This window comes from Scyliorhinus torazame, chromosome 6, assembly GCF_047496885.1.
Source record: "Scyliorhinus torazame isolate Kashiwa2021f chromosome 6, sScyTor2.1, whole genome shotgun sequence".
Classification (NCBI taxonomy): Eukaryota; Metazoa; Chordata; class Chondrichthyes; order Carcharhiniformes; family Scyliorhinidae; genus Scyliorhinus; species Scyliorhinus torazame.
The window spans coordinates 128,982,625-129,005,096 of NC_092712.1; the positions used below are offsets into that span (position 1 = coordinate 128,982,625).

At 47.2% G+C, this 22,472-nt stretch overlaps 1 protein-coding gene across 1 annotated transcript in view; it reads left to right on the plus strand.

Annotated features, from left to right (window-relative positions):
* Nucleotides 1-20,465, plus strand: part of vopp1b (VOPP1 WW domain binding protein b) — a 109,826-nt gene extending 89,361 nt beyond the window's left edge. The window contains exon 5 of the mRNA XM_072508799.1: nucleotides 15,160-20,465. Coding sequence (XP_072364900.1) covers nucleotides 15,160-15,353 — 194 coding nt within the window. The 3' untranslated portion in view covers nucleotides 15,354-20,465. The remainder of the gene's footprint in view (nucleotides 1-15,159) is intronic.
* The last annotated feature ends 2,007 nt before the right edge of the window (nucleotides 20,466-22,472 follow it).

A 22,472-nucleotide genomic window follows, 5' to 3' on the forward strand; every position in this document is an offset into this window, starting at 1 on the left:
TATTAGTATTGCTTAAAAAAAAAATATCTGCACACACTTGTCCCTCCAATTGATATATAGCACTACACAAAACAGAAATATAATGGCCCTTGTCTGATGTGGCTTGTCTGCACTGACCCCCTGAAAGAGAACCCTGGCTAGGCCCACTCCCCTGCCCTATGCCCATTACCCTGTAACTCTATGTAACCTGCGCATCTTTGGATTGTGGAAGGAAACCCATGCAGACACGGGGAAAATGTGAAAACTCCACACAATGCTAGACACTGTCCCGCTGTATCATTGGTAACTGCATAGACTAGTAATCCACTCCCCCTCAATCTCCAACCCTGAGAAAATGTCCCAAACCCTGGCAAAGGGCATGCAGCATGGCCTTCTAGATTCTAGCTCTTTGCAGCAGAGAGTAGTCAATCCCCCTGACTATGCTGTCCCTATTACCAGTACTTTTATTTTGTACCACGGTGCCATGGCTAACCAGCTCACCCACCATGCAGCCCCCACTCTCATCCAAACAAGCTGAAAGAATTTCATAACTGTCAGGCAATTGTAAAATTGCGGAGCAAAGCCGCTTGGAACGGACTTTTGGGCTCTTTTCAGGGCCCCCAATGGGATTTTTTTCGACATTTCCCGGTGTGGGAAGAAGACTGCAACATTCCCCCGACAGTGTATGGCTTGGACCTGGAGCGGGGCGACTAAAAAAAGTGGTGGTGAAGCCAAAGACAGTGCGAGGGAAGAAGAGCAAGATGGCGACGGGCAGGGACCAGGCAGCGTGGATGCAGTGGGCGCAGGAGCTTCTTCCGAGGTTATCCAGCGCTGCATCAGGGTGCTCAAGGCGGACCTTCTGGAGCCGATGAAGGCTTCTATTGATAAGCTGCTGGAGACCCAGACGGCCCAGGGGATGGCGATCCGCGAGGTCCGACAAAATATCTCAGATAGTTCATAGAATTCACAGAATTTACAGTGCAGAAGGAGGCCATTTGGCCCATCAAGTCTGCACTGGCTCTTGGAAAGAGCACCCAACCCAAAGTCCACACCTCCACCCAACACTAAGGGCAATTTTGGACACAATGGGCAATTTAGCATGGCCAATCCACCTAAACTGCACATCTTTGGACTGAGATAACGAGGACGAGATCTTGAGCCTAGCGATAAAGGTGGAGGCGCACGAGGCGCTCCACAAGAAATGGCAGGAACGGTTTGAGGAGATGGAGAATCGGTCGAGGCAGAAGAATCTGCGGATCCTGGTCCTCCCGGAGGGGTCGGACGTGGGGGCCTATGTGGGCACCATGTGAGACTCGCTGATGGGAGCGGGGTCCTTCCAGGGGCCCCTGGAGCTGGAACGGGCCCATAGAGTGCTGGCGAGGAGGCCCAAGGCTAACGAGTATTTCATCGGTTTGCTGATCGGTGCGTACTCAGGTGGGCCAAGAAAGAGGAGCAGCAGGTGGGAGAACGCAGAGGTTCGAATATATCAGGACTGGAGCACGGAGGTGGCGAACAAGAGGGCCGGGTACAACCGGGCGAAGGCAGTGCTACACAGGAAGGGGGTGAAGTTTGGCATGCTGCAGCCGGCGCATCTGTGGTTCACCTACAAGGACCGGCACCATTATTTTGAGTCCCCGGAGGAGGCGTGGGCTTTTGTTCAGGCCGAGAAGCTGGACACAAACTGAGGGTCGGGATGGGGGGTCGGGGAATGCTGTTGGTGTGTGACAATTTATGGGGGGTGGTTCTTTGTTCTTGTTTATGTTTAGTTCGGTGTGGGTGGTTAGGGTGGGTTGGGCACTGTTTTGGTTGGGTCTGTCGGGTGGGCTCTTGGAGGGGGGCAAGTAAACGGAGTAGGTGGTGGATGGCCAGTAGGGGGGGGGGGATGGGGCCCGGCGGGGGAGGGGGAGGCCCGAGGGGGGAGTCCCGAGTTGGGGGTGAGGGGACTGGGCCTGTAAAAGGAGCTGCGCCAGAGGAGGCGGCCCGGGCAGGTGGAAAGCGCGGGCTTTTTCCCGCGCTGGAGGAAGTGGGGAAATGTGTGTTTTTTCCCACGCTTGGGGTGGAAGGGGGAGGCGGAGAGCCTGAGGGTGGGTAATGGAGGGGGAGGGGAAGTCCCACAATGGGAGGAGTCGAAGGAGCGGCCGGGTTCAGCAGGAGTCAGCTGACTTGCAGGAGTGCAATGGGGGGAGCAATGCAGCTAGGAGGGGTCCTGGTGGAGTGGAGGAGAGGGGTGTGGGGGGGCCGGGTTGCTGCTGGTATGGTCAAGGAGGAGCTGGAGCGAGTAGAGGGGGAGGGGGTTGGGACGGGGGTCTGCCGCCGTGGGGAACGGGTGGGGGTGGGGCGCGGGCGCATGGCTTGCCAAGGAGGGGTTATGGCTAGTCGGCGGGGCAGGGGGGCGGGTAGACCCCTGATCTGGCTGATAACCTGGAACGTAAGGGGACTGAATGGGCCAGTTAAGCGGGCCCGGGTGTTCGCGCACCTGAAGGGGCTGAAGGCGGATGTGGTCATGCTCTAGGAGACACACCTGAAGGTTGCAGACCAGGTAAGAGTGAGGAAGGGGTGGGTAGGCCAGGTGTTTCATTCGGGGCTGGATGCTAAAAATCGGGGGGGGGGGCGGCGGCGATCTTGGTGGGAAAGAGGGTGTCGTTCGAGGCGTCGAGCATTGTGACAGACAATGGCGGCAAGTACGTAATGGTAAGTGGTAAGCTGCAAGGGGTGAGGGTGGTGCTGGTCAACGCGTTCGCCCCAAACTGGGACGATGCGGGTTTTATGCGGCTCATGGTGGGTCAGATCCCGGATGTGGTAGTGGGGGGCCTGATAATGGGGGGGGGGGGGGGACTTTAACACGGTGTTGGATCCGGCACTGGATCGCTTCAGGTCTAGGACGGGTAGGAGGTCGGCTGCGGCTAAAGTGCTGAGGGGGTTTATGGACCAGATGGGAGGGTTGGACCCATGGAGATTTGCAAGGCCGGGGGCTAGGGAATTTTCATTCTTCTCGCACGTTCATAAGGCCTATTCCCGGAACGAGTTTTTTGTTATGAGCAGGTCGCTGATTGCGAGAGTAGAGGATACCGAGTACTCGGTGATGGCCATTTCGGATCACGCCCCGCATTGGGTAGACCTAGAGCTGGGGGAGGAGAGGGACCAGCGGCCGTTGTTGCGCTTGGAGTGTGGCTGTTGGCGGACGAGGAGGTGAGCGAGCGGGTCCGAGGAAGCATAGAGAAATACCTGGAGGCCAACGATAACGGGGAGGTCCGAGTGGGGATGGTCTGGGAGGCGCTGAAGGTGGTGGTTAGGGAAGAAAAAGAAAGAAGAAAATCGCTTATTGTCAAGAGTAGGCTTCAATGAAGTTACTGTGAAAAGCCCCTAGTCGCCGCATTCCGGCGCCTGTTCAGGGAGGCTGGTACGGGAATTGAACCGTGCTGCTGGCCTGCCTTGGTCTGCTTTAAAAGCCAGCGATTTAGCCCAGTGTGCTAAACCAGCCCCTGGAGAGGGGAGGAGAGAGCTGATCTCCATTAGGGCCCACAAGGAGAGGAGAGAGCAGAGGGAGAGGCTGGTGGGGGAGATGGTGAGGGTAGACCGGAGGTATGCGGAGGTGCCGGAGGGGGGACTGTTCAGGGAGAGGCATAGCCTCCAAGTCGAATTCGACCTGTTGACCACCAGGAAGGCGGAGGCGCAGTGGAGGAAGGCCCAGGGGGCGATTTATGAATATGGGGAAAAGGCAAGTCGGATGCTGGCGCATCAGCTTCGGAAGCGAGACGCAGCTAGGGAGATCGGGGGAGTTAAGGATAGGGGAGGGAGTGTGGTGCGGAGTGGGGTTGTGTTGGAATCTGTAATTTATAGGATGTTAACTCCTGGCTGGCTCGCCAATTGTTAGAATCTTTAATTGAAAGGGATCTTAACCTGCCGAACTACGCCACGTTTGGGGGAAGCTTAGTTGATGAATCAAAGTCCTGGCGCAATACGACAAGTTGTAAGATTTGTAATATTTTGGGACTATGCCAAGTTGTTGGATTCCTAGTATTATTCGACTGTGTAAAGTTGAAGGAATTTATATCATTTCCACTATACGGTCACCAGTAGCACTTTGCGAATGCTGGGACTCAGCAGAAATTTGCAGTTAAAACTTTTCGGGTGCCAAAAAGAATTGTTTTATTTATAGTTGCTTGATTACAATTTGAAAGTCATTTTAAAAGGCAATTCGTAGACAATTCGAAGCATTCAGAGAATTACAGACATTATCTTTTTTGCTTAGGCAGACAGCTCGAAAGTAACTTTTAAACGGTCAAAAGTCTGGAAATGAAACATGAAGAGAGAGAGAGCTAATCTTCAGCTAAACTCAAACTCAATGTCAAAAGTACACTACATCACTGACACAGACTAACACAAAGACAGAACCCCCAAAAGACATCTCTAACAGAAAGACTATTAAGGACAAAACTGACTAAACTAACAGAAAGACAACACAATAACACAAAGACTCACTAACAGAAAGACTAAGAGAATTAAAGACAGCAATTAAGGACAGACAACACTAAAATGGCGGGCGGAAGCTTTTCAGTTATACACTTTCATATCTGTCTTAAGTCATCTAATCACACCCCAATATAATCCTAATTGGCTTGGGTGAGACTCAAACACATTTGATTTGATGGCAAGCCGTCCACCTTCAATGTGCAACATTAGCTTTTCTGACTTAGCTGTTATCTGCATTGTGAACAATGGTGCTTTCATGTTGCTATGGTATTCAGTCCTTGTCCTTGACAATTAGCACAAGCAGTGTCAAATTGTCTTGCAACTGTGCTGTTTTAATGTCACACTGACTTTGAAAATATGCATTTGCCAGATCAACGGACCTCCGTAAAAGTGAATTATGCTGTATAAATGGGTATTTAAAACTGGGGCTTAATATTTATGCTTAAACAGCTATCTTTTACCTATACTAGTTGTATTCAAAATACCTGGCTTCTACAGGTTGGCATCTATGAGGAACTGTATCGGGCCGAGCCCCCACTGGGGGAGGGAGGGATGGGCTGCTTTCTGGACCAACTGAGGTTCCTGAAGGTGGAGGAGTGACTGGTGGTGGGATTAGGGGCCCCAATTGGGCTGGAGGAGCTGGCCAAAGGAATAGGGAGCATGCAGGCGGGGAAGGCACCGGGGCCGGATGGTTTCCCGGTCGAATTTTACAGGAGATATGTGGACCTGTTGGGCCTGTTGCTGGTCAGGACCTTCAATGAGACATGGGGAGGGGGGTGCTTTGCCCCCGACGATGTCCCGGTCACTGATCTCCTTGATCCTGAAGTGGGACAAGGATCCCCTGCAGTGTGGGTCTTACAGGCCGATTTTGTTGTTAAATGTAGATGCCAAGGTGCTGGCGAAGGTCTTAGCAACGAGAATTGAGGATTGGGTGCCGCAGGTCATCCACAATGACCAGACGGAGTTCATGAAGGGGAGGCAGTTGAACGCGAATGTGCGGAGGCTCCTGAACGTTGTTATGTTGCCGGCGAGGGAGGGGGAGGCGGGGATAGTGGCGGCGATGGACGCGGCGAAGGCCTTTGCTAGGGTAGAGTGGGGGTACATGTGGGAGGTGCTGAAGAGGTTCGGGTTTGGGGAGGGGTTCGTCAGGTGGGGTAGGCTGTTGTACGAGGTCCCGATGGCAAGTGTTGCCACGAACAAGAGGAGGTCTGAGTACTTTTGGTTGCATCGAGGGACGAGGCAGGGGTACCCCCGGTCCACCCTGTTCTTCGCACAGGCGATTGAACCCCTGGCTATGGCACTGAGGGAGTCGAGGAACTGGAGGAGGCTGGTGCGGGGTGGGGAGGAGCATAGGGTGTCGCTCTATGCGGACGACTTGCTGCTATATGTGGCGGACCCGGTGGGGGGAATGCCTGAGGTAATAAGGACCCTCGGGGAGCTCAGGGATTTCTCTGGGTACAAGCTCAACATGGGGAAGAGCGAGTTGTTCGTGGTTCACCCAGGGGACCAGGAGAGGGGGATTGACGAGCTCCCACTAAAAAGGGCGGAGAGGATCTTCAGATATTTGGGGGTCCAGGTGGCCAGGAGCTGGGGGGCCCTGCATAGACTTAATTTCACGAGGCTGGTGGAGCAAATGGAGGAGGAGTTCAAGAGGTGGGACGCGTTGCCGCTGTCCTTGGCGGGTAGGGTGCAGTCAATCAAAATGACGGTGCTCCCAAGGTTTTTGTTCCTGTTCCAGTGCCTCTCCATTCTTATCCCGAAGGCCGCCTTTAGCCGGGTCAACAGGAGCATAACGGGGTTTATGTGGGCGCGAATGACTCCGAGGGTGAGAAGGGTGTTCCTGGAGCGGAGTAGGGATGGGGGGGGCGGGGGGGGGGGGGGCTGGCGCTGCCCAACCTCTGCGGGTACTACTGGGCCGCCAATGCGGCGATGGTGCGCAAGTGGGTAATGGAGGGGGAGGGGGCGGCATGGAAGAGGCTGGAGATGGTGTCTTGTGAGGATACGAGTCTGGAGGCACTGGCAACAGCGCCGCTGCCGCTCCCTCCAATGAGGTATACCACGAGCCCGGTGGTGGCGGCTACCCTCAATTTGGGGGCAATGGTGAGATGTTTGTGGTGCAGGCAAGGGGCCAGGAGAATAGACTGAAGGAGCTGCCATTTAGGCTGGTGGAGGAAAGTTTCCGGTACTTGGGGATACAGGTGGCACGAGACTGGGGCAGGTTGCACAAGTTAAATTTGACTAGGGTGGTGGAACAAATGAAAAGGGAGTTTCGGAGATGGGATGCACTCCCTCTGTCACTGGCGGGGAGGGTGCAGACTGTAAAGATGACAATCCTTCCTAGATTTCTGTTCATCTTCCAGTGCCTCCCGATCTTTATCCCACGGTCCTTCTTCAAAAGGACTGGCAAAATCATCATGAGCTTTGTCTGGGCGGGAAAATCCCCACGGATGAAGAAGGCGATGCTTGAAAGGAGCCGCAGCGAGGGGGGACTGGCATTGCCGAGTCTGATCAACTACTACTGGGTGGCTAACATAGCCATGATAAGGAAGTGGATGGTGGGTACGGGGTCTATCTGGGAGCGAGTGGAGGCGGCTTTGTGCAGGGGCACCAGTTTGACAGCCCTGGTCACAGCTCCCCTACCGCTGTCGCCGGCCAGGTACCTCACCAGCCCGGTAGTGGGGGCGGTGGGGGCCAGTGGAGGAGGCATGTGGGGGGGGGGGGGTGCGTCTGTCTGGGCTCTAATATGTGATGACCATCAATTCGCCCCCGGGAACATGGATGGAGGGTTTCGAACATGGCGGCGGGCGGGGGTGGGGAGGCTGGGCGATATGTTCCTGGAGGGGAGCCTTGCACGTTTGAGGGGCTTGGAGGAGAAATTTGGGCTGGTAAGGGGAATTGACTTTAGGTACTTACAGATGCGGGACTTAGTACGCAGACAGGCCCCATCCTTCCCACGCCTCCCGCCTATAGGGATGCAGGGCAGAATAGTCTCTAGAGGAGAAGGAGGAGAGGGTAGAGTCTCGGATATCTACAAGGTGCTCATGAAGGGGAAGAGTCCCAGACGGAGGAACTGAAACTCAAATGGGAGGAGGAGTTTGGCGGGGAGATGGAGGGTGGGCTGTGGGCGGAAGCTCTGAGTAGGGTAAACTCAACCGCAACATGTCAGGCTCGGCCTGATTCAATTTAAGGTTGTTCACCGGGCCCACATGACGGTAGCTCGGATGAGCAAATTCTTTGGTGTGGAGATGCCAGCGTTGGACTGGGGTGAGCACAGTAAGAAGTCTTACAACACCAGGTTAAAGTCCAACAGGTTTGTTTTGATGTCACTAGCTTTCGGAGCGCTGCTCCTTCCTCAGGTGAATGAAGAGGTATGTTCCAGAAACATATATATAGACAGATTCAAAGATGCCAGACAATGCTTGGAATGCGAGCATTAGCAGGTGATTAAATCTTTACAGATCCAGAGATGGGGTAACCCCAGGTTAAAGAGGTGTGAATTGTGTCAAGCCAGGACAGTTGGTAGGATTTCACAGGCCAGATGGTGGGGGATGAATGTAATGCGACATGAATCCCAGGTCCCGTTTGAGGAACAGATCATAGAATTTACAGTGGAGAAGGAGGCCATTTGGCCCATCGAGTCTGCACCGGCTCTTGGAAAGAGAACCCTACCCAAGGTCAACACCTCCATCCTATCCCCATAACCCAGTAACCCCACCCAACACCAAGGGCAATTTTGGACACTAAGGGCAATTTATCATGGCCAATCCACCTAACCTGCACATCTTTGGACTGTGGGAGGAAACCGGAGCACCCGGAGGAAACCCACGCAGACACTGGGAGGACGTGCAGACTCCGCACAGACAGTGACCCAAGCCGGAATCGAACCTGGGACCCTGGAGCTGTGAAGCAATTGTGCTATCCACAATGCTACCGTGCTGCCCCAAAGGGATGTTCCATGAGGAATGCACTCGTGTATGGAACTTGGCTATAAGCTTCTGCTCGGCGATTCTGCGTTGTCGCGCGTCCTGAAGGCCGCCTTGGAGAACGCTTACCCGGAGATCAGAGGCTGAATGCCCTTGACTGCTGAAGTGTTCCCCAACTGGAAGGGAACATTCCTGCCTGGTGATTGTCGCGTGATGTCCGTTCATTGATGTTCGCATGTTTTGGGCATGTCCTAAGCTTAGGGGGTACTGGGAGGGTTTTGCGGGGGTCATGTCCCGGGTGCTGAAAACAAGGGCGATGATGAATCCAGGGGTGGCAATTTTCGGGGTTTCGGAAGACCCGGGAGTCCAGGGGGAGAAAGAGGCAGATGTTATGGCCTTTGCTTCCCTAATAGCCCGGCGGCAAATACTGCTGGCATGGAGGGACTCAAAACCCCCGAAGACCGAACTATGGCTTTCGGACATGTCAAGTTTTCTGGGTATGGAAAAAATTAAGTTCGCCTTGAGGGGATCTGTACTGGGGTTCGCCCGAAGGTGGCAACCATTCATCGACTTCTTCGCGGGAGAGTGAACGTCAGCAGGGGGTGGGGGGGGGGGGGGGGGCGGGAGAGAGGAAGAGGGAGGCGAGGGGGGAGATTAGAGTAGAGTAGGAGGGATAAATAGGCGGGTAGTGTCTAGGGGAGAGGAGCGAGCATGTGTATGGTTTGATTGAAGTATTGGCTTTATATTGATGTTTGCACATTTCTGTTATCTGTAACTGTTTACAATGCCAAAAAATACCTCAATAAAACTGTTTGTTTAAAAAGAGTAGGGCCAGTCAAGGACAGTAGTGGGAAGTTGTGCGTGGAGTCCGAGGAGATAAGAGAGATGCTAAATGAATATTTTTCGTCAGTATTCACACAGGAAAAGGACAATGTTGTCGAGGAGAATACTGAGATACAGGCTACTAGACTAGAAGGGCTTAAGGTTCATAAGGAGGAGGTGTTAGCAATTCTGGAAAGTGTGAAAATAGCTATGTCCCTTGGGCTGGATGGGATTTATCCTAGGATTCTCTGGTAAGCTAAGGAGATTGCTGAGCCTTTGATCTTTAAGTCATCTTTGTCTACAGGAATAGTGCCAGAAGACTGGAGGATAGCAAATGTCCCCTTGTTCAAGAAGGGGAGTAGAGACAACCCCGGTAAATTTGGATCAGCGAGCTTTACTTCTGTTGTGGGCAAAATCTTGGAAAGGTTTATAAGAGATAGGATGTATAATCATCTGGAAAGGAATAGTCTGATTAGAGATAGTCAACACGGTTTTATGAAGGGTAGGTCGTGCCTCACAAACCTTATTGAGTTCTTTGAGAAGGTGACCAAACAGGTGGATGAGGTTAAAGCAGTTGATGTGGTGTATATGGATTTCAGTAAAGCGTTTGATAAGGTTCCCTACGGACGGTAGGCTACTGCAGAAAATACGGAGGCATGGGATTCAGGGTGATTTAGCAGTTTGGATCAGAAATTGGCTAGCTGGAAAAAGACAAAGGGTGGTGGTTGATGGGAAGTGTTCAGACTGGAGTCCAGTTACTAGTGGTGTACCAGAAGGATCTTTTTTGGGGCCACTGCTGTTTTGTCATTTTTATAAATGACCTGGAGGAGGGCGTAGAAGGATGGGTGAGTAAATTTTCAGATGACACTAAAGTCGGTGGAGTTGTGGACAGTGCGGAAGGATGTTACAAGTTACAGAGGGACATAGATAAGCTGCAGCGCTGGGCTGAGAGGTGGCAAATGGAGTTTAATGCAGAAAAGTGTGAGGTGATTCATTTTGGAAGGAGTAACAGGAAGACAGAGTACTGGGCTAATGGTAAGATTCTTGGCAGTGTGATGAGCAGAGAGATCTCGTTGTCCATGTACATAGATCCCTGAAAGTTGCCACCCAGGTTGAGAGGGTTGTTAAGAAGGCGTACGGTGTGTTAGCTTTTATTGGTAGAGGGATTGAGTTTCGGAGCCATGAGGTCATGTTGCAGCTGTACAAAACTCTGGTGCGGCCGCATTTGGAGTATTGCGTGCAATTCTTGTCGCCGCATTATAGGAAGGATGTGGAAGCATTGGAAAGGGTGCAGAGGAGATTTACCAGAATGTTGCCTGGTATGGAGGGACGATCTTGTGAGGAAAGGCTGAGGGACTTGAGGCTGTTTTCGTTGTGACTTATTTGAGGCATACAAGATGATCAGAGGATTGGATAGGGTGGACAGTGAGAGCTTTTTTCCCTCGGATGGTGATGTCTAGCACGAGGGGACATAGCTTTAAATTGAGGGGAGATAGATATAGGACAGATGTCAGAGGTAGGTTCTTTACTCAGAGAGTAGTAAGGGCGTGGAATGCCCTGCCTGCAACAGTAGTGGACTCGTCAACACTAAGGGCATTCAAATGGTCATTGGATAGACATATGGACGATAAGGGAATAGTGTAGATGGGCTTTAGAGTGGTTTCACAGGTCGGCGCAACATCGAGGGCTGAAGGGCCTGTACTGCGCTGTCATGTTCTATGTTGTATGTTCTATGATGCAGGAGGAGGAGGCCTCGGTGGAGGAGCTGAAAGGTAAGTGGGAGGAGGAGTTGGGGGAGGAGATCGAGGAGGGGACGTGGGCAGATGCCCTAGGGAGGAACTCTTCCTCTTCGTGCGCGAGGCTCAGCCTCCTACATTTTAAGGTGCTGCACATGGCACACATGATCGGGACAAGGATGAGCTAGTTTTTTGGGGGTGAGGACAGGTGTGTTAGGTGCTCGGGGAGCCCAGCAAACCACACCCATATGTTCTGGGCATGCCCAGCGCTGGAGGAATTTTGGATGGGCGTAGCAAGGACGTTGTCGAGGGTGGTGGGATCCAGGGTCAAACCGGGCTGGGGGTTCGCAATATTTGGGGTTGCAGAGGAGCCGGGAGTGCAGGAGGTGAAAGAGGGGCCGGTATTCTGGCCTTTGCGTCCCTCGTAGCGCGGCGAAGGATTCTTCTTCAGTGGAAAGTTGCGAGGCCCCCAAGCGTGGAATCCTGGATCAACGATATGGAGGGGTTTATTAAATTGGAGAGGGTGAAATTTGCCTTAAGGGGATCGGTGCAAGGGTTTTTCAGGCGGTGGCAACCGTTCTTAGACACCCTGGCAGAATGGTAGACTATGGTTAGCAGCAACAGCAGCCTGGGTGGGGGGTGGGTTCTATTTTATTTTTGTTTGTCTATACTAGGGGATCTGAGGGGGTGTATATGTTTGCTATGTGTTTCGGCGGGTGTTAATTTATTATTTATGTATAGTGGGGAGGGGGGCACTGGGTTGTTTTGTTTTGTTTGGTATTTAATTCTATTGGGTTCCTTTTACATTTTGTTGTTGATATTTTGTGAAAACTTTAATAAAAATTATTTTTTAAAAAAGGAGTGTAGTACTACTCAGTAGAGAAGATGTGTGAAGAGATTAGAACAGTCCATAAGAGGATGGTATAGGATTCTGGTAACAGTGGAGAAGAAGCTGTTTTGGACTCTGTGCGTGTCTCAGATTTTTGTGTATCCTGCCTGATGGAAGAAGTTGGAAGAGTGAGTAAGCGGGTAGGAGGGGTCTTGGATTATGCTGCCCACTTTCCCAAGGCAGCGGGAGGTGTAAACTGAGTCAATGGATGGCTGGCGGGTTTGTGTGATGGACTGGGCCGTGTTCACGTCTCTCTCTAGTTTCTTACGGTCTTGGGCCGAGCAGTTGCCATATCAGGCTGTGATGCAGCCAGATAGGATGTTTTCTATGGTGCATCTGTGAAAGTTGGTAAGAGTCAATGTAGACATGCCAAATTTTCTTACTTTCCTGAGGAAGTTTTGGCGCTGTTGTGCTTTCTTGGTCATAGTGTCGACGGGGGTGGACCAGGACAGATTTTTGGTGATGTGCACACCTAGGAATTTGAAGCCGTCAACCATCACCTCGGCCCCGTTGATGCAGACCAGGGGTGTGTACAATACTTTGCTTCCTGAAGTCAATGACCAGCTCGTTAGTTTTGCTGACATTGAGGGAGAGATTGTTGTCGTTGCACCACTCCACTAGGTTCTTTATTTCCCCCTTGTATTCTAACTCATTGTTTGTTCGAGATCCGACCCATTACGGTCGTGTCATCGGCATACTTGTAGTAGATGGAGTTGGAGCCAAATTTTGCTACGCAGTCGTGTGTGTGTGTATGGGGAGTATAGTAGGGGTAAGTACGCAGCCGTTGTGGGGCCCCGGTATTGAGATTTTGTTGTGTATCCTTACTGATTGTGGTCTGTGGGTCAGAAAGTCGATATTCCAGTTGCAGAGAGGGGAGCCAAGTCGTAGGTTTTTGAGCTTTGTTATGATCTTGGCTGGGATTATGGTGTTGAAGGCGGAGCAATAGTCAAAAAATAGGATTCTGATGTAGGAGCTAAATTGCCCTTAGTATACAAAAAAGGTTGGGTGGGGTTACTGGGTTACGGGGATTGGGTGGAGGTGTCGGCTTAGGTAGGGTGCTCTTTCCAAGGGCCGGTGCAGACTCGATGGGCCGAATGTAAATTCTATGAAATCTAGGAGTCCTTGTTGTCCACAGCAGATGCTATCTCTCTGGCCCTACAATCAACAGTCGGAACATCTCGACAACAAGGACACCTACGTCAGACTGCTGTTCATCGACTACAGCTCCGTCTTCAACACCATCATCCCGACAGGACTAATAACCAAATTCTGCAATCTTGGACTTGACCCCACCCTGTGCAGCTGCATCCTTGACTTCCTCACCAACAGACCGACCGCATTCTGTCAGGATAGGTAACCGCACCTCCTCCACAATTCCACAATAGTCCTCAACACCAGGGCCCCACAAGGATGTGTGCTCAGCCCTCTACTGTACTCCCTATACACACGTGACTGTGCGGCAAAATTCAATTCCAATTCAATCTATAAGTTTGCAGATGATATGACTGTGGTGGGTTGTATCTCAAACAACGATGAATCAGACTACAGAAGGGAGATAGATTACTTGGTTGTATGGTATACCGAAAACAACCTCTCACTAAATGTTGGAAGGAAAGGTCAAGGAACTGATCATCGACTTCAGAAAGCGTAGTATCCCCCCCCCCCCCCCCCCCCCTGTATCAATGGCTGCGAAGTAGAGATGGTCAATAGCTTTAAGTTCCTGGGGGTCACCATCACCAACAGTCTGTTCTGGTATGATAACTGCTCGGCCCATGATCGCAGAGTGTGGTGAACTTAGCCCAACGCATCACACAAGCTTGCCACCCTCACATTGATTCTGTATACACTTCCCGCTGCCTCAGGAAGGCAGACAGCATTGTCGGAAACCCCTCACACCCAGGCATTGCCCTCTTCCAGACCCTTGCATCAGGCAGAAGGTACAGAAGTCTGAAGACCTGCACATCCAGACATAGGAACAGCTTCTTCCCCACAGCTACTAGACTCCTCAATGACTCTCCCGTGGACGGATCTGTTCCCTGTAAGAACACTATTCACAACATCCTATGCTGCTCTTGTTTGGCCCTTGTTCCGCACTGTCACCATTCACTGTTTGTTGATGTACCATTTGTCAATGTATTCTGTCGATTATTCTTTTGTCTACTATGTACGTTCTGTGTACGTTCCCTTGGCCGCAGAAAAATACTTTTCACTGTACTTTGGTACATGTGACAATAAATATCAATGAATCAATCTAGATTTTTACATAGATTTACATAGAATTTTCTGTGCAGAAGAAGGCCAATCGGCCCATCGAGTCTGCACCGGCCCATGGAAAGAACATCCTACTTAAGCCCACACCTCCACTCTATCCCTGTAACCCAGTAACTCCACCTAATCATGCTCCAAGGATGAGTGTAGGGCCAGGAAGATGCCATCTGCAGTGGACCGGTTGTGGCAGTATGCAAATTACAATGGATCTAAGCATTCTGGGAGTATGGAGTTGATGTGCCTCATGATCAACCTCTTGAAGCATTTCATTTTGATCGATGTCAAGGACACGAGACAATAGTCATTGCGGCATGTTGCCTGGTTCTTCTTTGGCACTGGTATGATGGTGGTCTTCTTGAAGCAGGTGGGGACCTCTGAACAAATTTTCCTTTTTTATATATTATCCTTACCGCCAGTTGGTATACTATTTTAAATCTTTGGGAATAGAATAGACCTTAACCACTTACCATACACTCACCAAACAGCTAGCTAGCTAGTGGAGTAAGAATCAATTCCTACAGGGTGAAAAGTTCGACTCTCAGCACTTGTTCGTACTTCAGTGCTAAGCTGCACTGAGGCCTGTACTTGTATACTCTGAAAGACTTATCTCGGCCCCAGGTGCAGAAAAAACGGTTTAAGCTAGTTTCTTTAATTAACTAACTTCAGCTGCTCTTCAGTGGGGAACATATGTGTCCCTGCTTAAGCCTGGATGAACATTTGAATTTAAGCAGTAAACTTCAGTTAGATGTTAAATGCTGAATGCAAACAAAATTAGACTTTTGGAAAGAGATTCAGATTCCCTCACTCACCCATCTCTCAGCATTCTTGTTTAAAGTCGCACTCGAGTGGGACCTTCTCCTTCATTAAAGGCATTATATACATTCACGTTGTTGCTGACTTAATACTGAAAATAATAATTCAATCTTATTTTTCTTGGTCTGACAAAACCAGGCAAACCACCTAATATTGTAATTTGAATCATTGAGATACACATTTTAACGGATTAACTTTCTACATGTAGTGTTATTGTGCCAACTATGTGTGTAACCATCTTTTCTTCTGCTTGCAGGCAGTCAGACTGGAATGCAATATTACACAGAACCTGGAGCACCTGTTGTGAATCCCATTGCTTCAACTTTTCAAATTCAGCCGAATTTTCCTCTACTAAACCCAGCCTACCCACCCCCACCAGCCTACTGCAATCAACCGCCCCCTCCCTACGAGCAAGTTGTAAAAACCTCAAATAAGGAAGGTGAAAGATAAATGTCATATTTCGGTGGATATCACTCTCATAGACTGGCAGTTTGCCTTCTACAGGAGAATTATGGGAGAGGTGCAAATCTCTGGGGATATACACTTGACCACAGTGCACCCTGTGAATTGCATTTAGCTCTGATGCTTCCGATAGATTAATGAACTGTAGACCTTCCAGCATATGTGATCAAAGCTTTGTAAGAAATAACATGTTCTATTTCAAAACAGGATGTAAAATAGGGAATTGTATAATCTTTAGCAAACATAAAATACACCTAAAATTCTGTAGAAACTTGTAAAAACTATTTCCCTTGAAGATGGTTTGTAAGTAAATTCTATTCACTTTAAATCACTATTGTGGCTATGTTTTGGTCAGATTAAAGTAGAAAAAAATGTTTTCTCAGTTTAACTGGACTTCTTTATTGGTGGTTAATCTATTAATGTACATTTGCCAGAAGACACTGGTAATGTGGATCTCTGTTATAAGCATACTCCATTCATTAGCCAATCTCAAGACATTTAAAAGGTTTGTGGAGGAAAACAAGTCAAAAATGTATTTTAATCTTTTTTTTTGAACAATTCATTTAAAACTTGTTCACATAACATCACATGGTTACACAAAATTCAGGTTAGCTATGGCTAGCGATGGATGCTTTATCCTAGATGTATGAGATTGCCTCATCCATTTTATTGTAGTGAATAGAGAATGGTTTGGTGCTTTGAAATGGTGTTTGAAATAAGTAGGGTTATGAGTGAGTCGATTTCACTAATTTATTTTTGGTGCTCAATGTGTTTTAAATTCAAGTCATCTTGTAGAAAACTCAGCAAGGTGAAATCAGTAGTCTTGCTAATAGAAAAGAAAACTTTGAAAATGATTTCTCAACAGTAGCACAGTGCTGCTCTGAAAGCTGCATGACTCCATTTTGGTTATACTTTTTTAAATTTAAAAACAAACCTCCAGAAAATTTGTAGTTATGAAAATGTTCTATTTTAAAATAAAATATCATATTTTATTTATAAAAGGTTTCAGTGTTTGTCCTAACTAATTTTAAAATTAATTTTGGATACGAGTTGTGTACAGAAAATAGAGAGAACTTGGATTTTATTTGATGTTTATGGAACAAATTATTTCAAATTTGAATTTTTCCACAATTTTCATTCAATGCAATTCTTGAAATTTAAAAAGTATTAATTGTTGGAGCCATACAGCTTGAGCTATTTTGCGTCAATGCTGTTTAGTCGCTAGACTTTGTCAAAGGAACAATTTGTAAATAATTTTCTCAAATTTTGAACTGCACCTGTTCCATATGTCTATCAATTAATAGAACGGAAATAACCTTGCTTCGATGCAAAGAATCAATGTTGAATAAATTAATATCTGCACTATGCTAACACCGCTGCTGCAATAATGTATATCAGGAAGCAGGATTTTTCAAGAGCAGCAATGCTACCAGGTTTTCATATTTTACTTCCTAAATGGGTTACAAATTCATATGGCATAAATTGTTCTAGATCATATTCCTATATTATTTATTATAGGCTTCAGAGTTGTTAATGTTCCAATCCTAGGGCTAACACAATGCTGATAAGAAACCTACTATAAAATTATATGGCTTTAAAAAACCTGGATTTTGCACAAAAATACAATAATGATGATGATTCGACCACTGCAGATTTGGAGGCCTTATGGGAAACACCTTGGTCCCCGGCAAATGTGCCGATTTACTGGGCTGACATTGGATGAGAGAACAGTTAAAACTCAGAAATTGTAGGTCTATGGGGAAAGAGCGAGTGAGAATAATTGCATCACTGTTTCAAAGAGCTGGCAGGAGCACAATTGGCAGAGTGGCTTCCATCAGTGCTGTAAATTTGAGTTGGAACCCTGGGTTATATTCACCAGGAGGCTATTGGTGAATGCAGTAGAAATGTTTCAAATTTTTCGAAGAGTCGAGAAGGTAAATGAGACTAGGTTTGATTTTGTGCTACTAGTTAGGAATTGAATGCATATCTTAAAACTTTGGCATGCCTTCTACACACTTTTCTGACCACTGCTAATTGTATGGGGTGTCTCCTAGAATTTATACTATTTGCAGTACCCGAGGGAGGCTCCATGCTGGATGCACAAAATTAGAACTTTACCCTTGTTGTGAAAAGTTATTTCCATTGGAAAGTAAAGCAGTACTAATCTAAAATAAATGTCCCTATTACTAAGAGCATAAGGGGAATATTCCCCAATTTGTAACCAATATTTCTAAAATACTTCATTGGCTGTAAAGAGCTTTTTGGGACCTGTGATGTGAAAGATGCTATAAAAATGCAAGTTCTTTTTTCTGGCAAAGGTATATTAGGTTATGGAAATCATTGATACTGTCAGTCACGCCATTTTAAGAGGGAATTAGATGAACACTTGAAAAAGGATTTAGGAGAAAAAAGGGAATTTGGGTTAAAGTCGATACGAATGATCTTTTGTGCTGCAATTTTTGATTTGCAAAATCAGAAAAATGGCATGCAAGTAACTAGCTCTGAGGTAGTGCTAGTATCGCACAATGATCTTTATCTGTGCTAAAATTTCAATCATTCTAGTCTTTGCAGGATTCCACTGGTGACCATTTTGTGTGCATAACGGATGGTTTGTTGCTGCATGTTTGCATTAGCCTGCCAACCCCCAATCTCTTACCCAGCGTCACACAACAACCAATAGCTTATTGTTATCTGCTACTTTTTATGATTAATTTTGCAACTTCATGCTTCTAGTCCAGACTAATTCGAGCAAGGAAGTTGGTAGAAAATCCTGCAGGCCCTCAATAGCATTAACCACTATTAGTGGTCACTTTTGCAGTGTTCCTCCCCTCCAATATCTCATCGAAGCAGTTCTTTTTCATTTGAGGATAGATAAATTGAGTGTGAACAAGCTACTTAATTATGGAGGAAATTGTGGCTGCTCCTATTCCTGCCTTTACTCAAGAACCAGACATGCGTTTCCAGCAGGCTTTTATTATTTGGAGAAATGACCACATGGAATATAACTAAGGCTGTGCTGGGCGATGGTGGGTGGAACAATTTCGCTCTCAAAGTACTTATATTCCTTTGCCTGTACTACTACTAATGTGAATGATAGCAGTAAAGAGATTGCAAGAACTGAGGATGTTGGAAAAACTAGCAGGTCTGGCAGTATCTGTAAAGAGAGAAAGCAGAGTTAACGTTTTGAGTCCTTTTGGCTCTTCATCCGAACTGAAGAGAGGGAGAATGTGGTCAACTTTAAAGTATAGCTGTGAGATCACAACAAAAGGTAAAGAGATTGTTGTTTTGATTATGCCCAAGTGAGTCGGGGTTTGGTAAAGTTACTGGCTTCCACTTGTGTGTTGGCCAGCTCTATTATTATCCACCTTTTAATTTAAATGGACAGGAACACCTTAGACTGACTAGGCTGGGTAGGAAACCTTTTTTCCTTCGCTTTAAAAGCCCAAACTGGGCTCAGACTTAACTTTAACTTGTATATGATAACATTTGAAATTGTAAATGGTTTTGTTGCAGTTTCTTTTTACATTTCTGATTAGTTGCAAACATGCACAGCACTCCTGCAGTTTGAATTCCAAACTCCTCTCTGAGATTCTTAAATTGTGGATGCAAACTTAGTATCTTTTGTACGGCTGTGTTGAAAATGAATCGAAATAAGGTGTTCTATTGCAAGTTTGCATCAGATGCTTTTAAAAAAAATTTCTTTGATTCACGCCACTGAGCAGAGATGCTTCAGTAAAATGTTCTATAACAGCTTGCTTCCTATTTCTTGCTTTCGGTGCTCAAGTGGAATAACATTTATAAAAGCTCGTAAAATATAAAGTGAATGTGTACAGTTGATTGTCCAATTTTAATATAGCTTGCTGTTCTGTGTAACTTTTCTATCCATGATTTGTTCTGTAATATAAAGATCAAAATGGCCATCGTGAGGTTATTGTTGTTTAATATGTAAAGCTCAGGGCACCCATTAACTCTTTGAAATTGCTAACCTTACATGTAAAAACTAGTTTAAGATGTAATATATTTAAACTTGTAAGTTTAATAACACAGCCTTTAGACTCTAATATTACCATAGGCCTGAATTCCAGACCTCAGTATTTTTAGATGTATAGGAAAGCTGTAATTTAAATGTCTGTTAGAGATGTTAACATAGGACTTATATTGGGGATTTCATGATCAAAGGGTTTAAGGGATAAAGAGTTGTAAGAATAGCTGAGGGATATTCTTAATTTCCTATAAGCCAGTTTTGAATGGAGGGTGATGAATGCGGGCATAAAAATATGAATCAAATTAAGATTTCTTAATTTGTAAATTTTAAAAATTGCATAATATATTGATTTCCAGTTAAATAGAGCAATTCAAGAAGGAAGTTAAGTTTTTAAAAAAATTCTCTTCAGTAACCATTGTTATCAGCATCCTGTTTATGTTTCTCCAGGTCAAGCCTACCAGTGTGTAGATCACCAGTCTGTTCCCGTGTTTGCATTGACCAATGCTAATTATGAACCGAATAGTAAAATTGAACGTTGGTGCAATTATAAATATTTAATTAAGTAGAACTTAAATTTTAAAATTCAGCAGAGCTATTTTTGTTGTGCAATGTGATTTTCCAATAATTTGGCATTTGTATCACACGTTTAGCCTAGAAAAAAACCCTACAGCTCGCAAGTATAAGGGGGGAAAATGGATGCTGAGATTTTAGAAGGGATGACAAAGTGTTGGTCAAAGAAGTAAACATTAAAGGTGCTGAAGCAGAAGGAGAGAATTGGGGAGATATTTTCAGAGTATGTCTCTTAACTCTACTTTGGTGGAGTGAAGGGAGAGACAGTTGCACAAAAGGCCAGAGTCCGAGGAACGGATTGTGGTTGGAGGGATGTTGGTGAGGTGAATTATATAGCAAAGGTGGGGAAGGACGAGGTCATTAAAGGATTTAAACATAAAGCTCAGAAATTTAAAGTTGAAGCTTATCTTTTGGAATTGGTACAGATGTTGGCTAGGTTTAGCTATAGGAAACTGCCTAAACATTGTATTAACAGCATTGTGGGCAATGTAACCTGTTAAATCTTAATGCTAATTTTACCTTAATAAAAAAAAGTGGTGCGTGCATTGTTTTCGTTTCTTCCATTCTGTAATGAGCTGCAACATTGTGGGGGGGGGGGGTGGGGGAGAAAGAGACACCCCAAAGATGCACTGGGGCACACTCCCTCCACTACAGAACAATTGTCCAGGTGGTTCAAACTTCCATTGTTGCCCTGCAATGGGAACCATTTGCTAATACAATATCAATCACAAACTTTGGACAGGTCCTTGGAGTAAGAGTTACCCAGAAAAAGTTAAGTTAGAGTAATTAAAACTAACTTCTGGGTAACCATGTAGTGCTAACCCCCCCCCCCCGATCCCCAACTGCTCTCCCTCTTCAGACTATGAATATCCCGCCTCTCTCTCTCTCTCTCTCTCTCTTTCACACACCACCGCCCTCCTCCCTCCCCCCCCCCTTCCTTTCCTCTGACTCACCTGCCCTTGACAGAAGGCCTCAGGAGCTCGTTGCAAAACACTTAAGCTCATCTGGCCTGAGTTACAATGTCAGAGGAAAAAGAAGTGGCTTCATTCCCAGGTAAGTAACTAGGTTGGAATTCTCCCCACCCGCCTGCAGTGTTTGGTGGCAGGCGGGTGGGGAGAATCTTTTTTTAAATTTTATTCGTTCATGGGCGTCACCGGCTGGGCCAGCATTTATTGCCCATCCCTAATGGCCCTTGAGGGGCAGTTAAGAGTCAACCACATTGCTGTGGATCTGGAGTCACATGTAGGCCAGACCAGGCAAGGATGACAGATTTCCGTCCCTAAAGACATTGGTGAACCCAGATGTGTTTTTGGCAGGAGCCTGCATAAAATTGTGTTCAATTCTCCTGATAACAGGACAGTCTTCTGCTGGTTGGTGGCATGGATGTCATTTGCATTTGTGAATGCTCATTAAAACAACTGCCTGCCAGAATTCTGTCAGACCTTCCAATCTTGCATCATGGCTGCTGGAATTCACATTGGCGTCAATCCCGATTAATAGTGTGGCCTGCACAAGGCGGCCCTCAGTTCACCAGAGACTTCAAATTGAGTGCAACAAAGGCTACCTGAATGAAATGAAAATCGCTTATTGTCACAAGTAGGCTTCAATGAAGTTACTGTGAAAAGCCCCTAGTCGCCACATTCCGGCGCCTGTTCGGGACAGCTGGTACGGGAATTGAACCGTGTTGCTGGCCTGCCTTGGTCGTCTTTAAAAGCCAGCGATTTAGCCCAGTGTGCCAAACCAGAGTCCTATGCTGCTCTTGATATGCTGCACACCACTCTGCTGGGGCAGACCAATTTGTGGCCTCCATCTACATGCCGAGCTGGTACAGTGAACATGCTGAACAGTACTGTGTTGCTGGACCCATGGATTCTCCTGTGTTACCATCTCGGTTCAGTATTGTACCTGGGATTGGGAAGTACAGGGGTCACCTTTTCTTCCTCCCCTGATGCCACACAACAGTGTCTATATCTGGACAGCACTGCTGCAGGACTCATGCAGTCACTGAAACAATGGTCCGAAGTTTAACCGGTGCTGGCGTGCAAAGTGAGGCCTCGAAGGGAGGATGTGGCATGACAAAGAAAAGCAAAGACTTGGGGGTGGAAGGAAGGCTGGATAGGGCGAGGGCTCACTGGCAGGGCAAGGGGCAAGGAGTTGGATGAGGAATTAGAACAATGGAAGGCGGAGGGGTGGGAAGTTGGACCCCGAAAAGGCTGCATGAAACAAACCAACAATGGGGTCAAATGGATAGCACATGTATTATTGGAAGGGGGTTAACGCAGACTATGGATTATGGGGTGGGGGCCTGTTAGTGTGGAACATTAGGGAAGGTTTGCACAAACACTGAACAAGTTTGGGTTGCAGTGGTTTGTGAAGGTTACTGTTTTCCATTGTCCACTTTGGAAACAGGAACTGTGTCGAGACTCCTGTTTAGATTTAGGGAATGGCAGATGCAGACATTCCCGCTGTGAAATGGAAATGAGTCACAGATCTAGGTATTCCAGGGTCTATGTGAATCTCCTCGTCAAAAGTGTGGGAGGACCACTAAGCTG